This window comes from Bos taurus, chromosome 20 (genome assembly GCF_002263795.3).
Source record: "Bos taurus isolate L1 Dominette 01449 registration number 42190680 breed Hereford chromosome 20, ARS-UCD2.0, whole genome shotgun sequence".
In the NCBI taxonomy this organism is placed as follows: domain Eukaryota; kingdom Metazoa; phylum Chordata; class Mammalia; order Artiodactyla; family Bovidae; genus Bos; species Bos taurus.
Genome location: NC_037347.1, coordinates 56,478,055 through 56,497,676, shown reverse-complemented (window position 1 = coordinate 56,497,676; position 19,622 = coordinate 56,478,055). Strand labels below are relative to the sequence as shown.

Sequence of the window (19,622 nt, the reverse complement as noted above, 5' to 3'; positions counted from 1 at the left end):
CCACCAGGCTCCTTTGTCCATGGGATTCTCCAGGCAAGAATACTGGAGTGGGTTGCTATTCCCTTCTCCAGGGAATCTTCCTGACCCAGGGATCAAACCCAGGTCTTCAGTTTTATATATTGTTTTGTTCACTATTATTAATAGATAATAAGGTTTAGTGGATCAGAATTTTTATGTTCTTTAAAGCACATATTTGTATACCCAAAGGACACATGTATTTCTATTATATATCAAAGATCCCAATGGATGAGATAGATTAAATATAGAATTTGACTAGAAGTGTGTATGTGACCCAACTTAAGGTGCTTAGTAACAAGTCTCACAAATGTTTGCTTTGTTACATTTCTGAACTATTTTTAGAGATAAATCAAGTGGGCTTTTTTTTCCTCTCCAAAGCTGTCTAGGACACAAAAAGGACTAGGCACCTCTAGAGATACCATGTACAGTCATATCTAAAATATCCTGGGAGAAAAGGAAGGTGAAGAGTTTATGCTTTTGTGTATTTCTTAAAATGGAAGGGGTTGGGAATATTTATGTGAGTATATGCTTGGAATATTTCTGGAAGAACATTCTAAAAAATGGTAAAAATAGTTTCTGGGGAATTAAATTGGGTAAACCAGGGGATCACAGCTGGGTGGAAAAGTCATTTTACTCTCACTGTTTGAATAAGAAAAACCCCACCTATGTGTATTATCTTCTAAAAGAATTAAAAATTAGAACAAATGAAAAAACTAGGTTGTCCAACTAGTTGTCCATGTTGATGCCTTTCTCTGTAGTAAGCAGAGACTCCACATTACTCCACAGGTCACGTGCACAAACCTATTAGCCTTACGCACAATGAGTGCGTGTCAATCTGGTGAAATCAGAATAAACTGCAGATGGAGGAAACTCAGTTTCTTAGCTGCGATCTTTTCTGCAATTGTGTGAGATGTTACCCCTGAGGACACCCAGGTGAAGGGTGTAGAGGCCTTTCTGTACTTCTATTCCAACTTCCCTTGAATCTGTAATTACTTCTAAATAAAATGTTACATTGAAGCTATTGATGGGTAAACGCTTCTGTGTAGAGAGACCTGGGTCCAAGTCTGGCACTGCTGCAATGCCTCAGCCAAGTCACTTTGCCTGTCTCTGCCCACTTCCTCATTATGTGACTGGGGGCGTGGGGCACCCTTCTGGGGTATGAGAAATTATAGAGGCGGTCCTGAGTGGTCAGTAGGGGAAAAGGCACTTCTGCCGGCTGCTCTTGGGGCCTGAAATAAAAACAGTGACAAAAATAAAATACCGGAGTCTTAGCTCACTTTTGTTTGGTCACCTCCAGGCCAAGTGCTGGGGGGCACTTGGCTTCGGATCACCTCCTGATCGCTCCTGGGAGGCGGCAGCTCCAGGACACACAGGTGATGAGAAGGACACTGGGGGGACCAGTGACGTCACATGCCACGTCTGATTGAGGAGCCTGTGTAGGTTCTTTGGGGGAAATCGGTCGCTAAACCAATTCCCTGTGTATTCTGCTCACAAGCAGGTGAGTGGGGCTGCAAGCAGGTGGCGGGACAGAGGCTCCGCCATCAGGTGTCTTGGGGCTCCGCTACAGGAGACAGTCCAACATCCGCAATTCAAGTCCTCAGAATTCTGCGATTTCACTGAACCTGGTGTTTACCTTCTCCGCTTTCTGGGGTCATGCTCTGTGTCTAAAAAGCTGCTGAAATGACGACGTGGTTGACATATAGTCCTGATGATCAAGTGCATGAAACACACAGCTTTGGCCCTTTGAAGCCTTAAGCATTAAAATGAAAACCCAACAAAAACACAAAGCCCATGTGGTATTGAGAGCCACCCCATAAAGAAAAGACACTGAACGTTAGCTAGTATCTTTTATTGTCAGACTTTCTTGAGCCAAGAAACAATGATTCCGCATGGCTATCCATAGGGATAAGGCAAGTTTCTTCTCTTGGTGGGTAGACTTAGTTGGCCTAAGTCTTTACAAGTTTTCTGTATAAAAATAGAAGTCCAAGACCAGATTATCTTTTGTCTGGTCATAAATGCTGATTTATTTACAGGGGCCTTGTTCAGGCCACCATTATAAACTTGGGATAAAATAGGTGTGTATTTTATTAAAGCCTCAGCATTGAATGTCAGGGTCCTTTAAAGATTTGCTCAAGTTGCTTTCAAGGAAGGTGACAGCTTTCCCTCATATTCAAACAGGGTTAAGTCACAATCTATCCACAGAGTGATTCAAGCTAACCTTCCAGGAAACATTTTTTAACTTAAATCTCTTAGAAACTGAAGACTCCAAAGTGACTTCATACAGTTCTAAAAGCAGCCTTGGAGCCAGCTGTTTAAGAGTGGTTTATAAATACAGTTATTTGCAGGCTGCACATCTGTTTATAATACAGCAGACACAGACTGCAGACTTTGCTACATGTAATACAAACTGGAGTCAAAAATGTGGCTTTCGAACTACAGCAAAGACAGGAAAAATCCAGGATTCCGGGTTGTTAGTAAAACCACCTTGCAAAGTAACAGTTGAGGACTCTTGACTCTGAACGATTAAAATATACAGATGCTACACCATTCATTGCACATCCTCTTTCCCTTCGCTTTCAAGGCTCGCGGAACAATGATGAAAGTGATGTGTTTATGAACACATGCGTGCACAGGCAAGCGCATGCACGTTAAAGATGAAACAGAGAAGAAGTTAATAGGCGTCTGTGAGGAAGGCTGCCAGCAGCTCTCCACCTAAAACAGACCATCCTCTTACGCTCTCTCTCCGTCCCTCTCCCCAACTCCCTCACCTTCCCTCCCAGGGGAAATCAGGCCATCGGGAGGTTAGTGCAGAATTGATGGATCGACGCCCCTCCCCCACCCCAAGCTCAGCAAGCCTTCCCGTAAAGCAGGGGCGAGCATCTATCTCCCTTCAGTAGCACAGTTACGGGGGGTTCATGTCGGCTCCACGGAGTTAAGGCACTTCCGGCTGCTTTGGTGGCAGCGTGGGTTTCGTTTCCTCTCTTTTTAAGGCATGTGTCACCTAGAGAAGTAAAGCTTTGGACACTGGGTTAAGGTGGTACAGCTGAATACACCGATCGCTGGAATGGACAGGGCGAAAGGTCCCCCAAGACACCTCTCTCCAACGAGGGGCTTCTGCAAAGTCTGGGGCGGCCGCAATTCAGACTGCAGACGCGGGAGCCGGCGGGGGCCAAGGAGCAGGGTGGCGCGTGCAGGTTTTGAGTTCGCGTGGACTCAGGCTGCCTTCACCTGGAGCTGCCCTGGCTGCTCACGGAGCGCGAGGTGCTGTAGCGCTTCTTCACGATCATGCTGATGTAGGCTTTCATGAGCTTGGCCACGTCCACCACCTGCCGGGGGAGCAGAGTCGGACCACGGTCACCAAGTGTCCGCAAGGCCAGGGCGCCCAGGCTAACAATCAGACACCCTCCGCCCAGCGCGGGCAAGCGGGGGTCCGTCCCGCCTGCAAAAGCCAGCAACCTGCCCCGTGTGAATCCACGAATTCAGCCAAAAGTTCAACTGCTTTTGCCCTTTTGCTCCTGGTGGGGAGAACGGACTCGTGGCCTCGTCCTTCCACTGCGCCACCTGGTGGTTGCCTGATGTAAAACTGTCGCATTTTGCAGGTAAAATAAAGCCCCCCACCTAATCACATTAAGGGTCTTGGTATGATCAGGGCTGGGATGACTGTCCCCATTGAAAATAAGGGCAACACAACAGAGCCCACATCACAGCTTTTAAAGATTGGATCCCATCCTGCCAGTCAGCATCTCGTGATACAGCTGGAGAAACAGAACTGAGGGCCGGGGGGCGGCGGGCGGAAATGGGGACCACCACCTCCCACCCCACCAAGAGCCACCCACGCAGGTTCTGCTCCCTGCAGACTCTGCACGTGCAGGGGCTCTTTCATGGTGTGTTCACTGCCGCCCCTTTCCGGCCCATTCCTCCCGACGGCTGGCCTGGGTCCCTGCAGAGACATCCTAACTGGCTTCCGTCTTCCTGATCTCTCTTCCTTCTAATCCCACTGGACATCCCTGTAAAAGCACTGTCCTGACACACCATGCACAAAGATCTCACAGTGGTTCTCTGCTCTCTACTGGAGTTGACCAAACCCAGCAGCCAGGCACCAGGGACCCTCCTTCCACCCCACCGCACACCTCCTGCACCACATCTGTGGTCCAGTCATCACCTCCCAGCACCTCACCCTCACTTGGGATTCACGCCCATTTCTCACCTTTGCTTGCTGGCAGCTCACTGTGTGGAGACCTCAACAGGCTTCCTGCATTCTCATCATGATTACTACTACATTTTATGCTTTGGAGTAGGATGGCATATATACAGGGGTTTTGTGATTTTTATTGTGAGAATTAGCTCTTCCCAGGATGGGCTGCCACTCACTCCCTCCTGCTCCGTGGGCACTGCCTGGCCCTAGTCTCATGGCTGTGATCCACTGCCACCTTGTCTAATAATTTTAGCAAGGCTTTATTGCCAAATTATATATAATTTTTTGGACCTCTATGTCACTTCCCTTTCTCCTCCTTCAAGGGTAAGACCCCCCTGACAGCTGGAAACCAAATCTCTTCATTTCTATGTCACTTCCCTTTCTCTTCTTTTCCTGCAAGGGTAAAATCCCCTGACAGCTGAAAACCAAATTTCTCCATTGCAAAGGTATACAGAAGAAACGTGGGACTGTCAGATTTTGGCCTGTGAGAAACCTGCAGCAGGGGAGGGACCACCATACTGTATTTTCCTATGTCTTAGAGCGAAATATGCAAATAAAGCTATTTGGTCAAAGGCATCAGGAACTGGGATGTTGTCTTGCTAGTTCATCAAGGCCACGGACGAAAGGTTTGCCTCTTACCTCACTGGTTTCAAAGAGCAGCTCCCTCTCATCGACGACGATCTTGTAGGTGTTGGCCAGGGGGGCACCGAAGGAGAGGATGTGTTCGTACTGGAAGACTTCCAATGGCCTCCCCTCCCCACGCTTGTAGACAGAGACCGCATCGGCGCTGACGCCCAGCCAGAGGTCCTGGGGAAAGCCACCTTCCTTGCACTGGGGGGCGGGCAAGAGTTGGGGCAAGATCAGATCAGCAAAGTCAGAAACAGGACACAGAAACCACAAGAAGGGCTCTGAGCCCAGCCCTCTGCATGGTGTACTGAACACATTCAATGTGTCTTTATGCAGAGGGCAACTGAAATACAAGACGTGAGAAATGGTAGCTCTCTGACTGCCTTGATTGATTTCTGACCAACTCATCAACCCCATGCATTTGGAGAACACCAACTGGTAAATTCAGCATCTTGCTTGGACTCTCCACCTCTCAACATCACCACTGTCTTGGCCATGTGAATTAGCTATGTGAAGGTGGCCACAGGCGAGAAACTCGACAGTAATTTCCCATCAAATCAAGCAGCCTATTGCTGCATGCTAAATGACTTCAGCTGTGTCTGACGCTTTGCGCCCTACACACTGTAGCCCAACAGGTTTCTCTGTCCATGGGATTGTCCAGCCAAGAATACTAGAGTGGGTTGCCATGCCCTCCTCCAGGGGATCTTCCCTACCCAGGGATGGAACTGGCATCTCTTACATCTCCTGCACTGGCAGGGGGGTTCTTTACCACTAATGCCGCCTGGGGATTCCTGTCTATCTCTAGTTCCGCCTCAATCCTGTTTTGGATGGGTGTTCTTCAAATACAAAATCTAGGATCATAGAGGGAAATTCTCCAAATATGTGCTGTGCAGTTTCAGCTCCTCCTGCAAAATACATCTTGTGACAAGTAGCAGCAATGGCCTTTTGTGTGTATGGTGGTTGATCTCATTCGTTTACCAACAGACTTTTTTGCACACATAAGTGGAGAGAGATAGGAGCTGGGATATAGGGATGACACCACCAGTCAATGGGACGCAAGAGGGATACGCATCGGTGACACAGGAGACAAGGTACTTGTACAAAGCACCTGACTTAAAAACAAATGTAACCGACTCAACCAATCAACCCATCCACCCAAAGATGGCATCCAGTGAAAACTCATGGAATAGAGATCAATATTTAGGGTTTTATAAAGCCTTCTTTAAAAGTCAACAAATAACATGCTGAATGACTCTGATCATAAGAAAAATAGATGCTCATCTAGACCAAGAGTTGGCAAACTTATCTGTTAAGGAACAGACGGCAAACATTTTAGGTTTTGTGGTATTGATCACAGCTATTCAACTCTGTCATTTCAGCCTGAAAACAGCCAGAGAAAAATACATAAAAGAAAGCACTGCTGTATTCCAATAAAACTTTATTTACAAAAAAAAGAAGGCAGGCAGCATTTGGCCCTCAGGCTGCAGTTTGTCAAGGCTTGATCTTGATCATTAATAAAATTCTCTTCCAATAAATGGTCTACTTAAAAAAAGAAAAAGGATATGAATCAGTACTGGGTTGATGCAAACTTAGCCAAATTCCAATTGTGTAAAAGAAATTTTTCCCTACAAATAGTCATGGGAAAAACAATTAAAATCCAAGTGTATCCAAATTTTCTAATTTTATGGACATACTGCTAAGATATTTTTAAAAACTTTAATGCAGATTTTTACCAGCACTTTTTCATTGGGTGTACGGCTTGAATGAGAGTCAGTTACTTAAGAATAAATAATATCTTAATTTTCCACTTGCTTCTAACATTACAAGTAATTACTGAAAAGGAGGAAGAATACTTTGGGTGGGTACAGGAGGGTGTGAAGGGTAAAACTGGGGAGCTCTAACCTACAAGGCAGGGCTTCCCAGGTTGCGCTAGTGGTAAAGAACCCACTTGCCAAAGCAGGAGACATAAGAGACACGGGTTTGATCCCTGGGTGGGGAAGAAGCCCTGGAGGAGGGCATGGAAACCCATTCCAGTATTCACCCCTGGAGAATCCATGGACAGAGGAGCCCAGTGGGCTACAGTCCACAGGGTCGCAAGGAGTCTGATATGACCGAACGACTTAGCATGCACGCAACCTCAGAGGGTAAGAGAGCCACGTGTTCCACCCAGTCCTCCTTCCCCTTGACCTTGACCGAGGTCACACTGACAGGTGTGCAGCCTGGTCCAGGAAGCAGCAGCCCGCTCTCACCTCCACGTCGAAGAGCGTCGACCCGTACCCAGGCCACTCCTTGATCAAGGCCATGTACTTGGCCATGGCCTGTTCCTGGCTCATGCCCTGGAACTTCTTCCACTTGTCCAGGATGCTGGCCCGCGCGGAGCACACCTCCTCCTTGACCCACATGTCCACCATCTGCTCCTCCTCTGCCTTCTGCCGTATCGCGGAGCCCGTCCGGAAGCTCCGCCGCAGGGTCCCCTCCAGGAAGCTCGTGCGCCTCTTCTCCAGCCGCTCCCCCGGCGTGAAGCTCTTGGTGGATTGGCTGATGCGGGCCTTGAGCCTCTGCAGCGAGTAGACCTCCTCGAGGGGCGGTACCGGGGCGTGCGGTGCGTAATCCCCCTGCAGATACTGGAGCCGCAGGGCAGCCAGCACCTGCAGGTTCTCCTCGGGGGCCGGGTAGTGGCCATGGATGACGGCTTCGTGGGCCTGTGAAGAAGTAGTCGATGGCTTCATGGGGCGAGACACTGCCGTGTGACACGACACCCACCTGGCTTGCTCCCTCAAACCATCAGGATTTCTCTCAAATGCCATCTTCCATAAAATGGTACCCTAACACCCCTTTGTGGCTTTAAATTTCTCCCTGGCAATGGGTACCACTGAAAACGTGTATTTATTATTTCCTCTCCCTCTCACTCCTCCCTATCCCCAACTCGGACAGTTCCTGGTACAGGCATTCATATGAAACGTACCCAAGTTTCCTTCTACCAGTGAATAAAAGAGCATCCCTCACTGGTGACGCTGAGAATTCTACGGCCATGCCTGGGGTCTAAGGACTAGCAGTTAACCTGAGAAGGGTATGAATGGGTTCACCCCTGCGTGTCTGCAAAGGAACCTAAGAACTCCATTTACCTGTTCAAACATAAAGGCGAATTCCACGCTGTCTTTTGGCACGTTGTCTGTGTCCAGGAAGCAGTAAAGTTTGAAGTAGAATTTCCAGGGCTGCTCGCCCACCTCTGAAGTGGCGGCCAGCCTACAGACAAGCGGAGAGACACGCAAGGAGTAAAACCGGATACGGGCCATGAGTGACCCACAGGGCCATCAGCGCATGGGATGTATTCTACATCAGGATTCAGACACCCTATCTGGGCTCAGAGCAGAGTGTGGAGGTGGGATGGTGGGAGAGAAAACAGAGCCAGGGTGAACCCTGCTAACTTATCCAGAGGCGAAAAATATGCTTTCATCCTAGTTTTAAAGACAACAAACAGGCAGCCTTCAGTTAAACTGAGCTAACGAGTATTTTCTGAGTGCCCACTCTGGTTAGTTCCAGCTAAGCATTCTGATGCATTCAGAGGAAGAAAAGAAACAAAGCCTATTCCTTCATTCCCTTTGACAGCTCTCAAATATTTATAACAACTGACCTGAGGAATTCCCCTGACAGTCCAGCGATTAGGACTCTGCCCTTCCACTGCCCAGGTTTGATCCCTGGTCTACTAAGATCCTGCAAGCGCACAGCGCAGCAAAAAAAAAAAAAACAAACCCAACCTGAACAAAAACTGACGTGAATAGCAGGGAAGCTGTGTTTACATAAAGTAGAAATGTCTGTTTTGTTTTTTTTTCCCCATTTTGGCTTATTTCCAACAAAGCACTTAGACCAGGCCCACCCAGAAGAGAGGATGTCACTTCTCAGAGACTTGAAGTTTGGGGCTGCTGTAAACCTCGTGGTCTCCTGCCACATTTCTAAGTTAAAGCTGCTTCTGCCCCTTATGCAGTCGGGGAGGGCGAGGGCCCAGCCTGGCCAAAGTCTTGTTATTGGCACTAGCATCTTTCTAAAGTAGGAATATCTTCTGTGTTACTTGGGGGCTGTGAATATTGTAGGTCCAAGAGATACTAAGTGGGGTTTGAAGAGTTTATAAGCTGGCTTCTGTCTACTCGTCCAGCTTCAAAGCTAATGACAAGTGAAGATCTGAGAAAATCAGAAAATTCAGAGATAATGGGAACAACAGGGGACTGAGAGAAAGAATGGGGCAGAGGAACAAGGATGAGTGAATCCTATTTGAGACAGTGGCTCTATAGGGAAACAGGCAGCAGAGAGAGATGAGAAATTAAAAATGCTTCAACACAGGTAAAATGAGACGGATTCGAACACGCGCTGAAGCTGAAAATGGAATAGAAGTTCAAACCCTTTCTCTTCTTTCCTCTAATCTGCTGGCACTTCGGGGAGAAGGAACTTACTTTTCAAACTTTGCTAACACATCTGCTACGATGGTCCTGCTCTCGATGGCTTTATCGACGTGTCCGTTGTACTCAAAGAGTGCGAACATGTTTCTGCTGTCCTCCATGGCCAGGCCTCGGATCAGCTTCTCCACCACCTGGAACACACGGGGGCCTCAGCTGTGGTTCTAGAACATGCCTTTATCAGAAGCCAGAGGGCGCTGCCGGCACACGCGAGGGTCCAAGCAGCTTTTCCCATACCATCGTGTGTGGAATTTCAAAGTTGCCGTACCCCCTGGTTCTCTTGAAATCAGTTCTCTGTCTTCCTTGCCAAAAAGAACACAGGCTATTCTACCTCCTGGTAGGGGCAGATGCTGGGCCAGTTTCTTGCAAACTAGCCAAGTGCATGAAACTAAAGTCCTTTTGGGGACTTGCCTGGTGGTCTAGTAGTTAGGAATCCGCCTTCCAATGCAGGTGACGTGGGTTTGATCCCTTGTTGGGGAACTAAGATCCACAGGCCACAGGGCAACTAAGCCTGTGTGCCCAGACATGAGAAGCCTGCACACCGTAACAAAGACCCAGCTCAGCCAAAATAAACAGATAAATACAATTGTAAACAACAACTAAAATAAAGCCCCTTTGTCTAACAGTGATTTCCGTTGATATTTCTGCTACACCAGCTTTCCTGGGTTTTATTGTACTATTCCTTTTAGCCCATGAGTTTTATAATATTAATACTAAGTTTACATTGAAAAAAGGAAAGAAACTGTGCTCCCTTCTCCTAGTGCTCTAGATTGCTGTTGTTTAGTCACTGAGTCACGTCTGTCTCTCTGTGACCCCACGGACTGTAACCCGTCAGGCTCCTCTGTCCATGGGATTCTCCAGGCAAGAATACTGGAGTGTTGCCTTGGTCTCCTCCACGGGATCTTTCCCACCCCGGGATTAAACCCATGTCTACTGTGGCTCCTGCATTGGCAGACAGATTCTTTACCAGTGAGCCACCGGGGAAGACCCATGTTCCAGATTATTTGTGTGGCAAACAGAAATACTTTACTGCAGAAACGATCAGATACACCCTCGTCACGGTGGCTGAGTCAGGTCCATAACGTCTACTAGACACTCCACTGCTTCTCAGATTAGCAGGAGTACGGGCACGTCCTCGTTTACTGAGCAGCGGCAGTACGCCAGCCGGACTGCGCACGGTTTTCCTGTCTGAGGAAGCGCGTGGGCCCGTGGGCCTCCCGCTTACCTCCCCGGCCGTGGTGTGGGAGTTGACGGTGATCTTGCAGGAGCCCCCACCGTGGCAGTGCACCGTGGACGTCATCTCTTGCCGATGGATCAGAGCTTCTATCTCATCTCGCGAAGGCACAAACTCTCTGCATTTGGTTTTCTTAAGAGATTCGTAAATGAAGAGGGCATATTTTTCCATCTCAGTTCCTGGAAACTGTTCCCGTATCCTAGGAGACAAACACCGACCGTTAGTTGCCAGACTGAGCATGGCTGGCTACGGAGAGCTGGGCAGCTTCAAGGCGCCGCAGACCAAGGTGGCCAGTGGGGTCCCAGTGGGGAGCGGAGCCAGTGCCAGCCACTTCTGTAGTTCACCCTGTGCTGTTTAAGACGAAAGCAGCAGAAAGGGAGAGACAGAAAGGAAGGAAGGAAGGAAGAAGAAAATCCAGAGACCAAAGAGCCCAAGTATGACTGGGAGCAACTTTTGCTACCAGCTGACCTCTGCAGATCTATTATGATTGAAAAAGCCACGTGCCTCATACTGTCCTGTGAAAATCCCTTCTTCACAGTTAATCTGCATCTGAATCAGTTTCCACCTGCTTGATCTGAAACAAATATCTAACGGTTTTTGGTTTTTTTTTTTCCTGTTTTTATAGAGTTTGCATGTGCTAAGTTGCTTCATTCATGTCCAACTCTCTGCAACCCCATGGACTACAGCCCACCAGGCTCCTTTGTCCATGGGGATTCTCCAGGCAAAAATACTGGAGTGGGTTGCCATGCCCTCCTCCAGGGGATCTTCCCAACCCAGGGATCGAGCCCATCTCCTGCATTGCAGATGGATACTTTACTGCTGAGCCACCAGGAAAGCCCTCATATAGAGTGGTGGCATTCAATTTATCCAGCGTCCTACACATCAGGACCTCAAAGTGACCTGGTCCCTGGACCAGCCCCGTGTGGTTTAGAGACACAAAGGTCGTTTGCCCCTGGTGAGCTGCTCCAGTGACCTAGGAGGCTGAGCCACACCAGGCGTCTTCTGTTCTGGGTCTGAGTTTTCAGAGCCACGGGCCACTGCGCCCCCCAACGTGAGCAGAGCCGCCCAGGCCACCTCGTACCTTCTCAGGTGGAACTTGAGGTACTTGAGGATCCCGCGGCTGGGCAGGAAGGTGCAGCTCAGGCAGGTGAGGATCTGCCAGCTGCAGAGGTTGCCCACGCTGCCCGGGTGCGGCACCTTGTTGGTCTGCTTGATGAGCTGGCAGTACAGCTCGTCTCGCAGAGGCCGGAGGTCGTGCCCCGTCTGGAGGATGCCCTGGATGATGGGAATAGGGTCGGACATGGACTCCAGCTGCTGGAGGGAGTTGAATATCTTGATGGCTTCGTCCTGAAGCGTCGTGTAGCCCTTGTCTTTGAGCACTACGAGGAGCAAAACAAGCACGAGTCACAGGAGGGGTTCAGAGATGGTACCCTCTGGGCAGTGCCCACCATGTGGGGTTTGGAGAAGTACCCGCTGGGCAGTGGACAAGAGGCAGGACTGGGGACTAGAGCTATTTCAGGAGGCAGTGCCCACCACGTGCCCTGGACACTCCAATCAGCCAAACTGAGGCAGGCTAAACTAAATTATTTTTAGTTGTTTAAACTATTTAAACACATAACTGAACTATTTTACTGTGCAAAATGCTTGCTGAGAAGCTGGTCTATGCCAAACAAGTTCCACATTTGACAGGTAAGACACCTGTTTAGCGTCTGCTTCTTACAGCGTTCCCCAATCGTTTTTGCACCAGAGACCAAATTTGTGGAGGACAACTTTTCCATGGGCCAGGTGAGGTGGGTGGGGATGGCTGGGGATGATTCAAGTGCACTACATGTATTGTGTACTTTATTTCTATTATTATTACATCAGCCACCTCCGATCACCAGGCATTGATCCTGGCAGTTGGGAACCCCAGTTCTAGTATACGAAGGGTACCGTGAGTTCCTAGGGAGAACTGGCATGTTCTTTAATACAACAATCCTCATGCCGCTAGAACTAATCAACGCATATCTGATGGAGCTCAAGAGTTGACAGGGAACCGCAGCACCGTGTCCCAGGTCCGGGTGGAATTTGGGACTCACAGTTGAGGTTGATGTCTCCGTAGGGCAGGGGCAGGAGTGGCGAGTGCAGTGGGTGGTGGGTGTGCCTCAGGATGGGATTCCGCTTGTATATCTGCTCCACCACGTCCGAGTTCAGGCAGTTCTCCTTGAGAAGAACAGGGTCATGAGAGAACGCCCACAAGCTCATTGTAAGCCCCATACACGTGAAAGAAAAAGCCACCCATATCCACCTGCACGTGAACGGTTTTCATACGTCACAGAACACCTGCAGCTTGGGGATGGCGGTGGGAATCCAGCATTAATCATCTCAAGCACCAAGACACCCACAAGCGATGTTTCAGGACAAATCACACATTCCTGTTTTTCTTACATAGCTTATTCTCATTCTCTTTTGGTCTGTGTATATTTTCCTATGTTACTAAAAAACCTTCCCTCTGGAGATTGTTGGTGGTGTTGTTCAGTCACTAATTTGTGTCTGAACAACCCCATGGACTGCAGCATGCCAGGCTTCCCTGTCCTTCACTTCACTCCTGGAGTTTTGCTCAAACTCATGCCCGCTGATGCCATCCAACCATCTCATCCTCTGTCATCCCCTTCTCCTCCAGCCCTCAATCTTTCCCAGCATCAGGGTATTTTTCAATGAGTTGGCTCTTCACATCAGGTGGCCAAAAGATTGGAGCTTCAGCATCAGTCCTTCCAATAAATATTCAGGGCTTGTTTCTTTTAGGATTGACTCCCTTGTCTCCTTGCAGTCCAAGGAACTCTCAAGAGTCTTCTTCAACGTCATAATTTGAAAGCACCAATTCTTCCACACTCAGCCTTCTCTATGGTCCAACTCTCATATCCACACATGGCTACTGAAAAACCCATAGCTTTGACTATACAGACCTGTGTCAGCAAAGTGATGTCTCTGCGTTTTAATATGTTGTCTAGGTTTGTCACAGGTTTTCGTCTAAGGAGCAATCTCTGGAAATTACATATACTTAAAAAATTAATAATTTCTTTTGCTAATTATTTAGCCATAAGTCATTTGGCAAATCATGCTATCCTGGTTTGTAATTCATTTTAAAAATAGGAATTCCCTAGCTGTTCAGTGATTAGGACTCGGCGTTTCTACTGCAGGGGGCCTGGGTTTGATCCCTGGGTAGGAAACGAAGACTCTGCAAACTGTGTGGGGTGGCCGCTAGAAAAAAAAATACATTTTTCTAGTTCTCTCACTGGTCTTTTGTATTGTCCATCTGAAAATGACACTGTAATACGCATGGAAATGACACTGTAATATGCTATCCGTGAGACTGTTCTTTCCTGAGAACTCCTGAAATATAAGAGCTCCTCTCAGAGAATTTCATCATGTATTCATGTTCCGAAAACATTAATTTGGGATCTGAAAAAGTCACAATTATTTTTAGAACTTTGAATCAACAGAAATGTTGGAGGAGAGGGAATAAATCATTCTATCGTGGCAATTTCATTTCCACTATGAAACTTTTTCAATAACACTCAACTGAAAACGAGAAGGAAATATGTTTTAATTACTTTAAAAATATGATATGGAAATAATTAGGGCAATCTTGACTCATTTCTTAAGAAGCATTGCTTCATATCAAAAAATTCTCCTTACTTTTTTAACATCTGATTTCATTTAACAAATGAATTAAATGTATTTGTCTAAGTTAAGAAGTGCTTCTAAATGTTAAGAATCACAGTTTCACAGTTAAAAACTATTTACTCTTTCATGTTTGATTTATATAATAAACAGAGGGGTAGATAAGATATAGCTTTGAAGAGAACGTTCAGCTGATACACGCTTTTTTCTTTCTTTTCTCACAGGAAAGCTTCAAAAAATTCATTTTTTTTTTTTGTGACAAGAAATGACATTATTAGTTTCAAGTGTTCCTAATGACATATTAGTTTCAAGGGTTCCCCAAACAGCTCTGCAGTTTGTAGGATAACTGACTTGCAGGAATTTGACTCCAAATGTCCAGAAAACATATCATTTTGGAATCAAGAGGCTGACTTGAATTTTGTGGGTAATAATATCCTATCAATGCGTTAGACCCTCTCCCACTTTACAAAGGCACAGCTTCCATCCTGGATCTGACGAGTTCCTTTCCTTTGACAGAGATCAGTAAATAAACACCTGCCTCACTATCCTTGTGGTGTCTTTTCTGTCAGAGCTCTGGCTCTTTCCTTCATATTGGAACCCTGCCCACATGGAAACCTTGGAGGAACAGCATAAAAATAATTCCCCTGACTTGCTTCTGCACGAGGGACTGACCCGTTATGTGAACAACGCAACCAGAACATCCCATGTCTCCGTTTCCATTCCTGGAAAATGAGCGCCGTGCCGTGATCCTTGTTCATGGCTGCCGTTTAATCATTCATTCATTCAGTATCTACTCAGAGCAAGTAATCTTATCAACAGAAAATCACAATTTAACAAGGTCAACGTTGGTCCACAAACTTGGGAGCTTCTTCTGTGAGTTTAGAGGCACCTGACAAGGATTCCGATGTTCTAGACCCATCTTGGGATTCTCCCTGGTGGCTCAGGGGTCAAGAATCCACCTGCCAATATAGGAGGTGCAAGTTTGGTCCCTGGGTCAGGAAGATCCCTGGAGGAGGCAACGGCAGCCCACTCCAATAGTCTTGCTTGGAAAATCCCATGGAGAGAGGAACCTGGTGGGCTATAGTCCATGGGGTTGTGAAGAGTCAGACATGATTGAGCACTAGGAATTAGTTTTAGATTATGGGCTCTTAGTGAATCCACTTGTGTGGTCTAGAAACCGTTGACTGAAAGTAGAATTATTTTGTGACTCCTAGAAGGGCCCCAACTTGGGCTCAAGTGGAATCTGTGACATGCAGGTTGTCCCCCACACAGGTCACACCACATCCCTGCGACTGGGGAGCCCCCACCCCAAATTACAGACCACTGTCCTTCGGCCTACAGAGCTCTACAGCTGGGTTTGCCTCGCCGGCCATGCCTAACACCTCCCCAGAGACATGACAGCTTTAGCATCACATTCCACGTGCAGTCGAGCATTTAGATTTTTAAAAACCCGGATGCACAAACACGAAATTGACCAAGAGTTAGTTCTGATTACAGAGTGAAAATGAAGCGTGACTAATGCTGACGTCCTGGTGTTCTGAGGGTGGGACTCTGTGGGCTACCACAGACCACTATGGCCACGCCCACCTTGATATCTTGAATCAGCTGCTGCGTGGGCGTGTCAATTGGGGCCTTGGTGTCCGTCACGTTTTGAATGGCGCTGGACCACCTGGTGGCCTCGTTGAGCAGCTTGGTGTAGAGCCGGTAGCAGTGCTTGCGTCCGTACACGGTGACGTTCCAGTAGCCTGAGAGCAGGGACACGCATGTATCAGTGTTAACCTTGGGGGCCAAGGTGACATCCTCATGCCAGAGTCCCAGAAATCCAGCACCCACGTCGTCTCCACCTAAGTCCCTTATTATTTAGTTCAGGAGCTATTTGCTGACTTCTTCCAAGTGCCCTGGCCCTGCACTAGATACCCAAAGTCAAGTGGAAGTTACAGTTGAGAGGGAGAGACAAACATTAAAATGATAAGCCCAGAATCAAGCATATAATTAGTACCACCTGCTCTAAAAGCAGCAACAGGCATAAACTAAAGCCCTGTTCAAGGCTCTGGACAAGAGTCAGAACTCTTGCCTCAGATTTCTGACTCCCCCCCCCCCCGTCTTCTGTTCCTTCTTTTCCTTTCTTTAGGATTCTTCCTCCTCCCTTCAAAAGAAACTGTTTATGCAAAGCAAGCAGTCCAAGTGTTCAGACACCGGATGAAAGTGTAATGGAGTGATTTCAGTTAAAAAAAAATACATGAGTATTTTTTGAATGGAGTAACTATACTACAAAAGCACAAAGTCACAACTAGCAACAAAAATCAAAATAAACAATCTAGAAACATCTTTCATAATACCCAAAAGGGGACAAGAAAAAGAAGCTTGTGTGACTGCTTTATATTCTACTGGGTTATGTTCACTGACACTCAGAATTTACCTTGTTTTTAGGCTGCATTATGACTCTCAGAGTGCAACGGTGAGAAAGACAAAAACACAAGCACAGAAAAACAAGGCGTTCTGCAGGAAAACCTTTGTCTGTTTACATTCCACTGTCCTGAGAAGAATCTTTCAGCAACTCAATAAATCAGGACCCTTTACTATGGTTTACATTATCAAGTGTTTATATAGGTAAGCATGGATAGCCTCAAAAGACAATTAAGCAAGGAAAGAGATATTTTTGGAGGGGAGAGGAGGGAATATACACACGCTAGGTGGGGACCTCGCCCCTTCGCTCTGAGCAAACCTGGAACTCCTACGATCAGTCGGGCCATGTCTCAGGCATGATCAGCCCGAAGCATACCGCACCACTTACCTGTCTCTTTAAAGATCTTCTCATCAGGTGGGACGACCGAACAAAGACTATTGAGAACCAGGGTGCCCAACTTCAGAGCGTTCTTCTCCGAGCTCTTGTAGTAATCCAAGGAATTGTGCGTGAGCACAAACCACCGTTTCTTCAGTTTCAGGGACGACATCTTCGGACTGTTTTTCACTTCTTTGTGCAACCACCCTGGAAAGACAGACTGAAGTGTAAATTCAAAACCAGGATGCATCTAATACCAGGTGACAATCGGCTTACAAATGGGGTGTCTTTCTATACATCTGCTAGCAATGACCACAATCCTTCCTTCTTTGGTGATTTTTAACAATGCCAGCAGGCAAAATCATCCAAGGAGGAGGGGATATATGCACACATAGAGCAGATTCAGTTCAATGTACAACAGAAACACAACACAGTAAAGCAATTATGCTGTTCAGTCACCAAGTTGTGTCCGGCTCTTTGCGACCCCATGGACTGCAGCACGCCAGGCCTCCCTGTCCCTCACCATCTCCCCAAGTTTGCCCAAGTTCATGTCTATGAACTTGGACAAAGCAATTATACTTCAATTAAAAAAAAAAAAGGCAAAATTATTCAGAAAAGAGGCTTAAAACGGAAATGCAGCAGATACTCCTGTAGATGAAAACAGGGCTCCACCAGTCAGAAGGCCCCAGGGCGTCACCTCTCACTATGAATCAGTCAGAAGGCCCCAGGGCATCACCTCTCACTATGAACTCCTGGCCCTCCACTCTGGTATCGCCCTTGGATCTCTGCAGCAGCGTTATCCAGTGGTGCATTTCCTCCGGCGTGTCGGCGTTGCAGTGAAGCACCCGGTTGGCCGTGATGATCACGAATGAGTTAGGTCTGAGCGGCGGGGAGAGAAGGAAGCAAAACCGCTTAGCTCCACTGAAACCGTCACCTCCGTGTGAACCGAGACTGAACGTCTTTTTCCTGGCTTACGGATCATGGGGAGAAAAATGGCAGTGCTATTTGTATTTTCTGCTGAGGCAAACCTCACTCATTTCTGCAGGATTTGTTTCATGCCTCATTAACCTTTACACTTGGAGCAACACATTCTGAAAGGTCCTGGAAGGAAAAACATTTCTTCTCGCAAAACTTTCCAGACGAAATTCGGTTCCGGGCAGGCTAACCAAGGTGACCGTGGGGGAAAGATTTTTTTTGGATGCCTCTCCAAAGTAAATTTCTTCCTGCCTTGGATAATATTTCTGTGGGTCGGTAATGGAATGTCATACACCAGTAACAGAAGATCAGTAAACAGCTGTAAGTGGAACATCTTATACACTTGACTATGCCTGGAACAGAGCGCCACCTGGATCCATGACCTCAGTGTGAGCTGACAAGGGGGTCTTTTCCAGGCAGAGATAAATTAATAATGGAAATTTACTTCCTCCTGCATCTTTTTATCTGGCAATGCCCTGAATCTCTCATAGGACCTTGCTTCTATTAATTCTTAATTACTGGAGCTAGGGACTATGAACAGTATTTTGGAACTTTTCACATGTTTGCTGAAGCTAAGTGCTGCAAAAATTCAAGGAAAAGAAAGAGGAACAGGACTATAGTATGGACAGACAGATGGTCCTTAAAAAACAAGATTTTTCTAGAGTCGGGAAAGGAGAAAGGTGAGCACTTGGGGAAAAGGGAAAAGCAAGGTAGGGATGGAAATTTCTCCCGTGGATCATCACATGCCCAACGTGCCAGAGGAAGGGGTTTAAAGGAAGAGAGATGCAGGCAGGAACGTGACCGTCAGAATCAGGACCTGGGCTTCGATGACTGACGTGACATGCACGTGTTCACGTTCCTGAGCCAGGTATGGGGAGGTGCAGGGTGACTAGTAGAAACAAAGAATACAGTTCAGAAAAGCCTTCGTGAACGCTGAGTGACGGACACCTCAGAACTCTCATTTGGCCCAGGAGACATGATTTTTGTTGTCAATTTGAATTCATTTCTATTCTCTCTAAAGCAATGTTATTGAAGGCAGAAGTCAATTTCCACTCATACTCAGAATTCTTAAGTGGGGAAGCAAAATAAAGACGGTAAAGATGATGGTCACTGGGTACAAAGACCCCTGAGACGACTGCCAAAGATGATCTGCCTTCAAAAACAAAAAAAGCAAAACTGAAAATATGCTATATTTAAGGGCACGGGCCAGGAAGGCATGGCAAGGGAAATAAATGACTGTGGTTTAATTTATTAATACTCTACATATAACCTTCCATCAAAATCCTTTTCTAGTTCATTATTAAAATATAGAAGGGGGAAGTTCACCCACTCCTGTGTTGGGACACAAGCATTTTCTTATTAAATGAATCCCAAGTTTCTCCCAGTTTTCTTGTTGTTATTGTTTAATCGCCTAGTTGTATCCGACTCTTTTGTGACCCCAAGGACCACAGGCTCTTCTGTCCATGGGATTTCCCAGGCAAGAATACTAGAGTGGGTTGCCATTCCCTTCTCCAGGGGATGTTCCCGACCCAGGGACTGAACCCACATCTCCTGCACTGCAGGGAGACTCTTTACCACGGGGCCACCTGGGAAGCCCGTTTGTCTCTATGACTGTCTAAATTAGGTTTCCATGGTCTCCCTCACCTCTGATCCCCCACACACCAAAGACACCCAGAG

The 19,622-nt window shown here is 47.1% G+C and overlaps 1 protein-coding gene across 1 annotated transcript in view; it reads right to left on the bottom strand.

Moving 5' to 3' along the window:
- Positions 1-1,854: 1,854 nt before the first annotated feature.
- MYO10 (myosin X) overlaps positions 1,855-19,622 on the bottom strand; it is a gene marked incomplete at its 5' end in the record, with an annotated part of 261,542 nt that continues 243,774 nt past the window's right edge. Inside the window, 11 exon segments of the mRNA NM_174394.2 lie at positions 1,855-3,344; positions 4,853-5,044; positions 7,090-7,542; positions 7,966-8,086; positions 9,289-9,425; positions 10,517-10,724; positions 11,607-11,904; positions 12,604-12,727; positions 15,776-15,933; positions 16,983-17,177; positions 17,707-17,849. Coding sequence (NP_776819.1) covers positions 3,243-3,344; positions 4,853-5,044; positions 7,090-7,542; positions 7,966-8,086; positions 9,289-9,425; positions 10,517-10,724; positions 11,607-11,904; positions 12,604-12,727; positions 15,776-15,933; positions 16,983-17,177; positions 17,707-17,849 — 2,131 coding nt within the window. The 3' untranslated portion in view covers positions 1,855-3,242.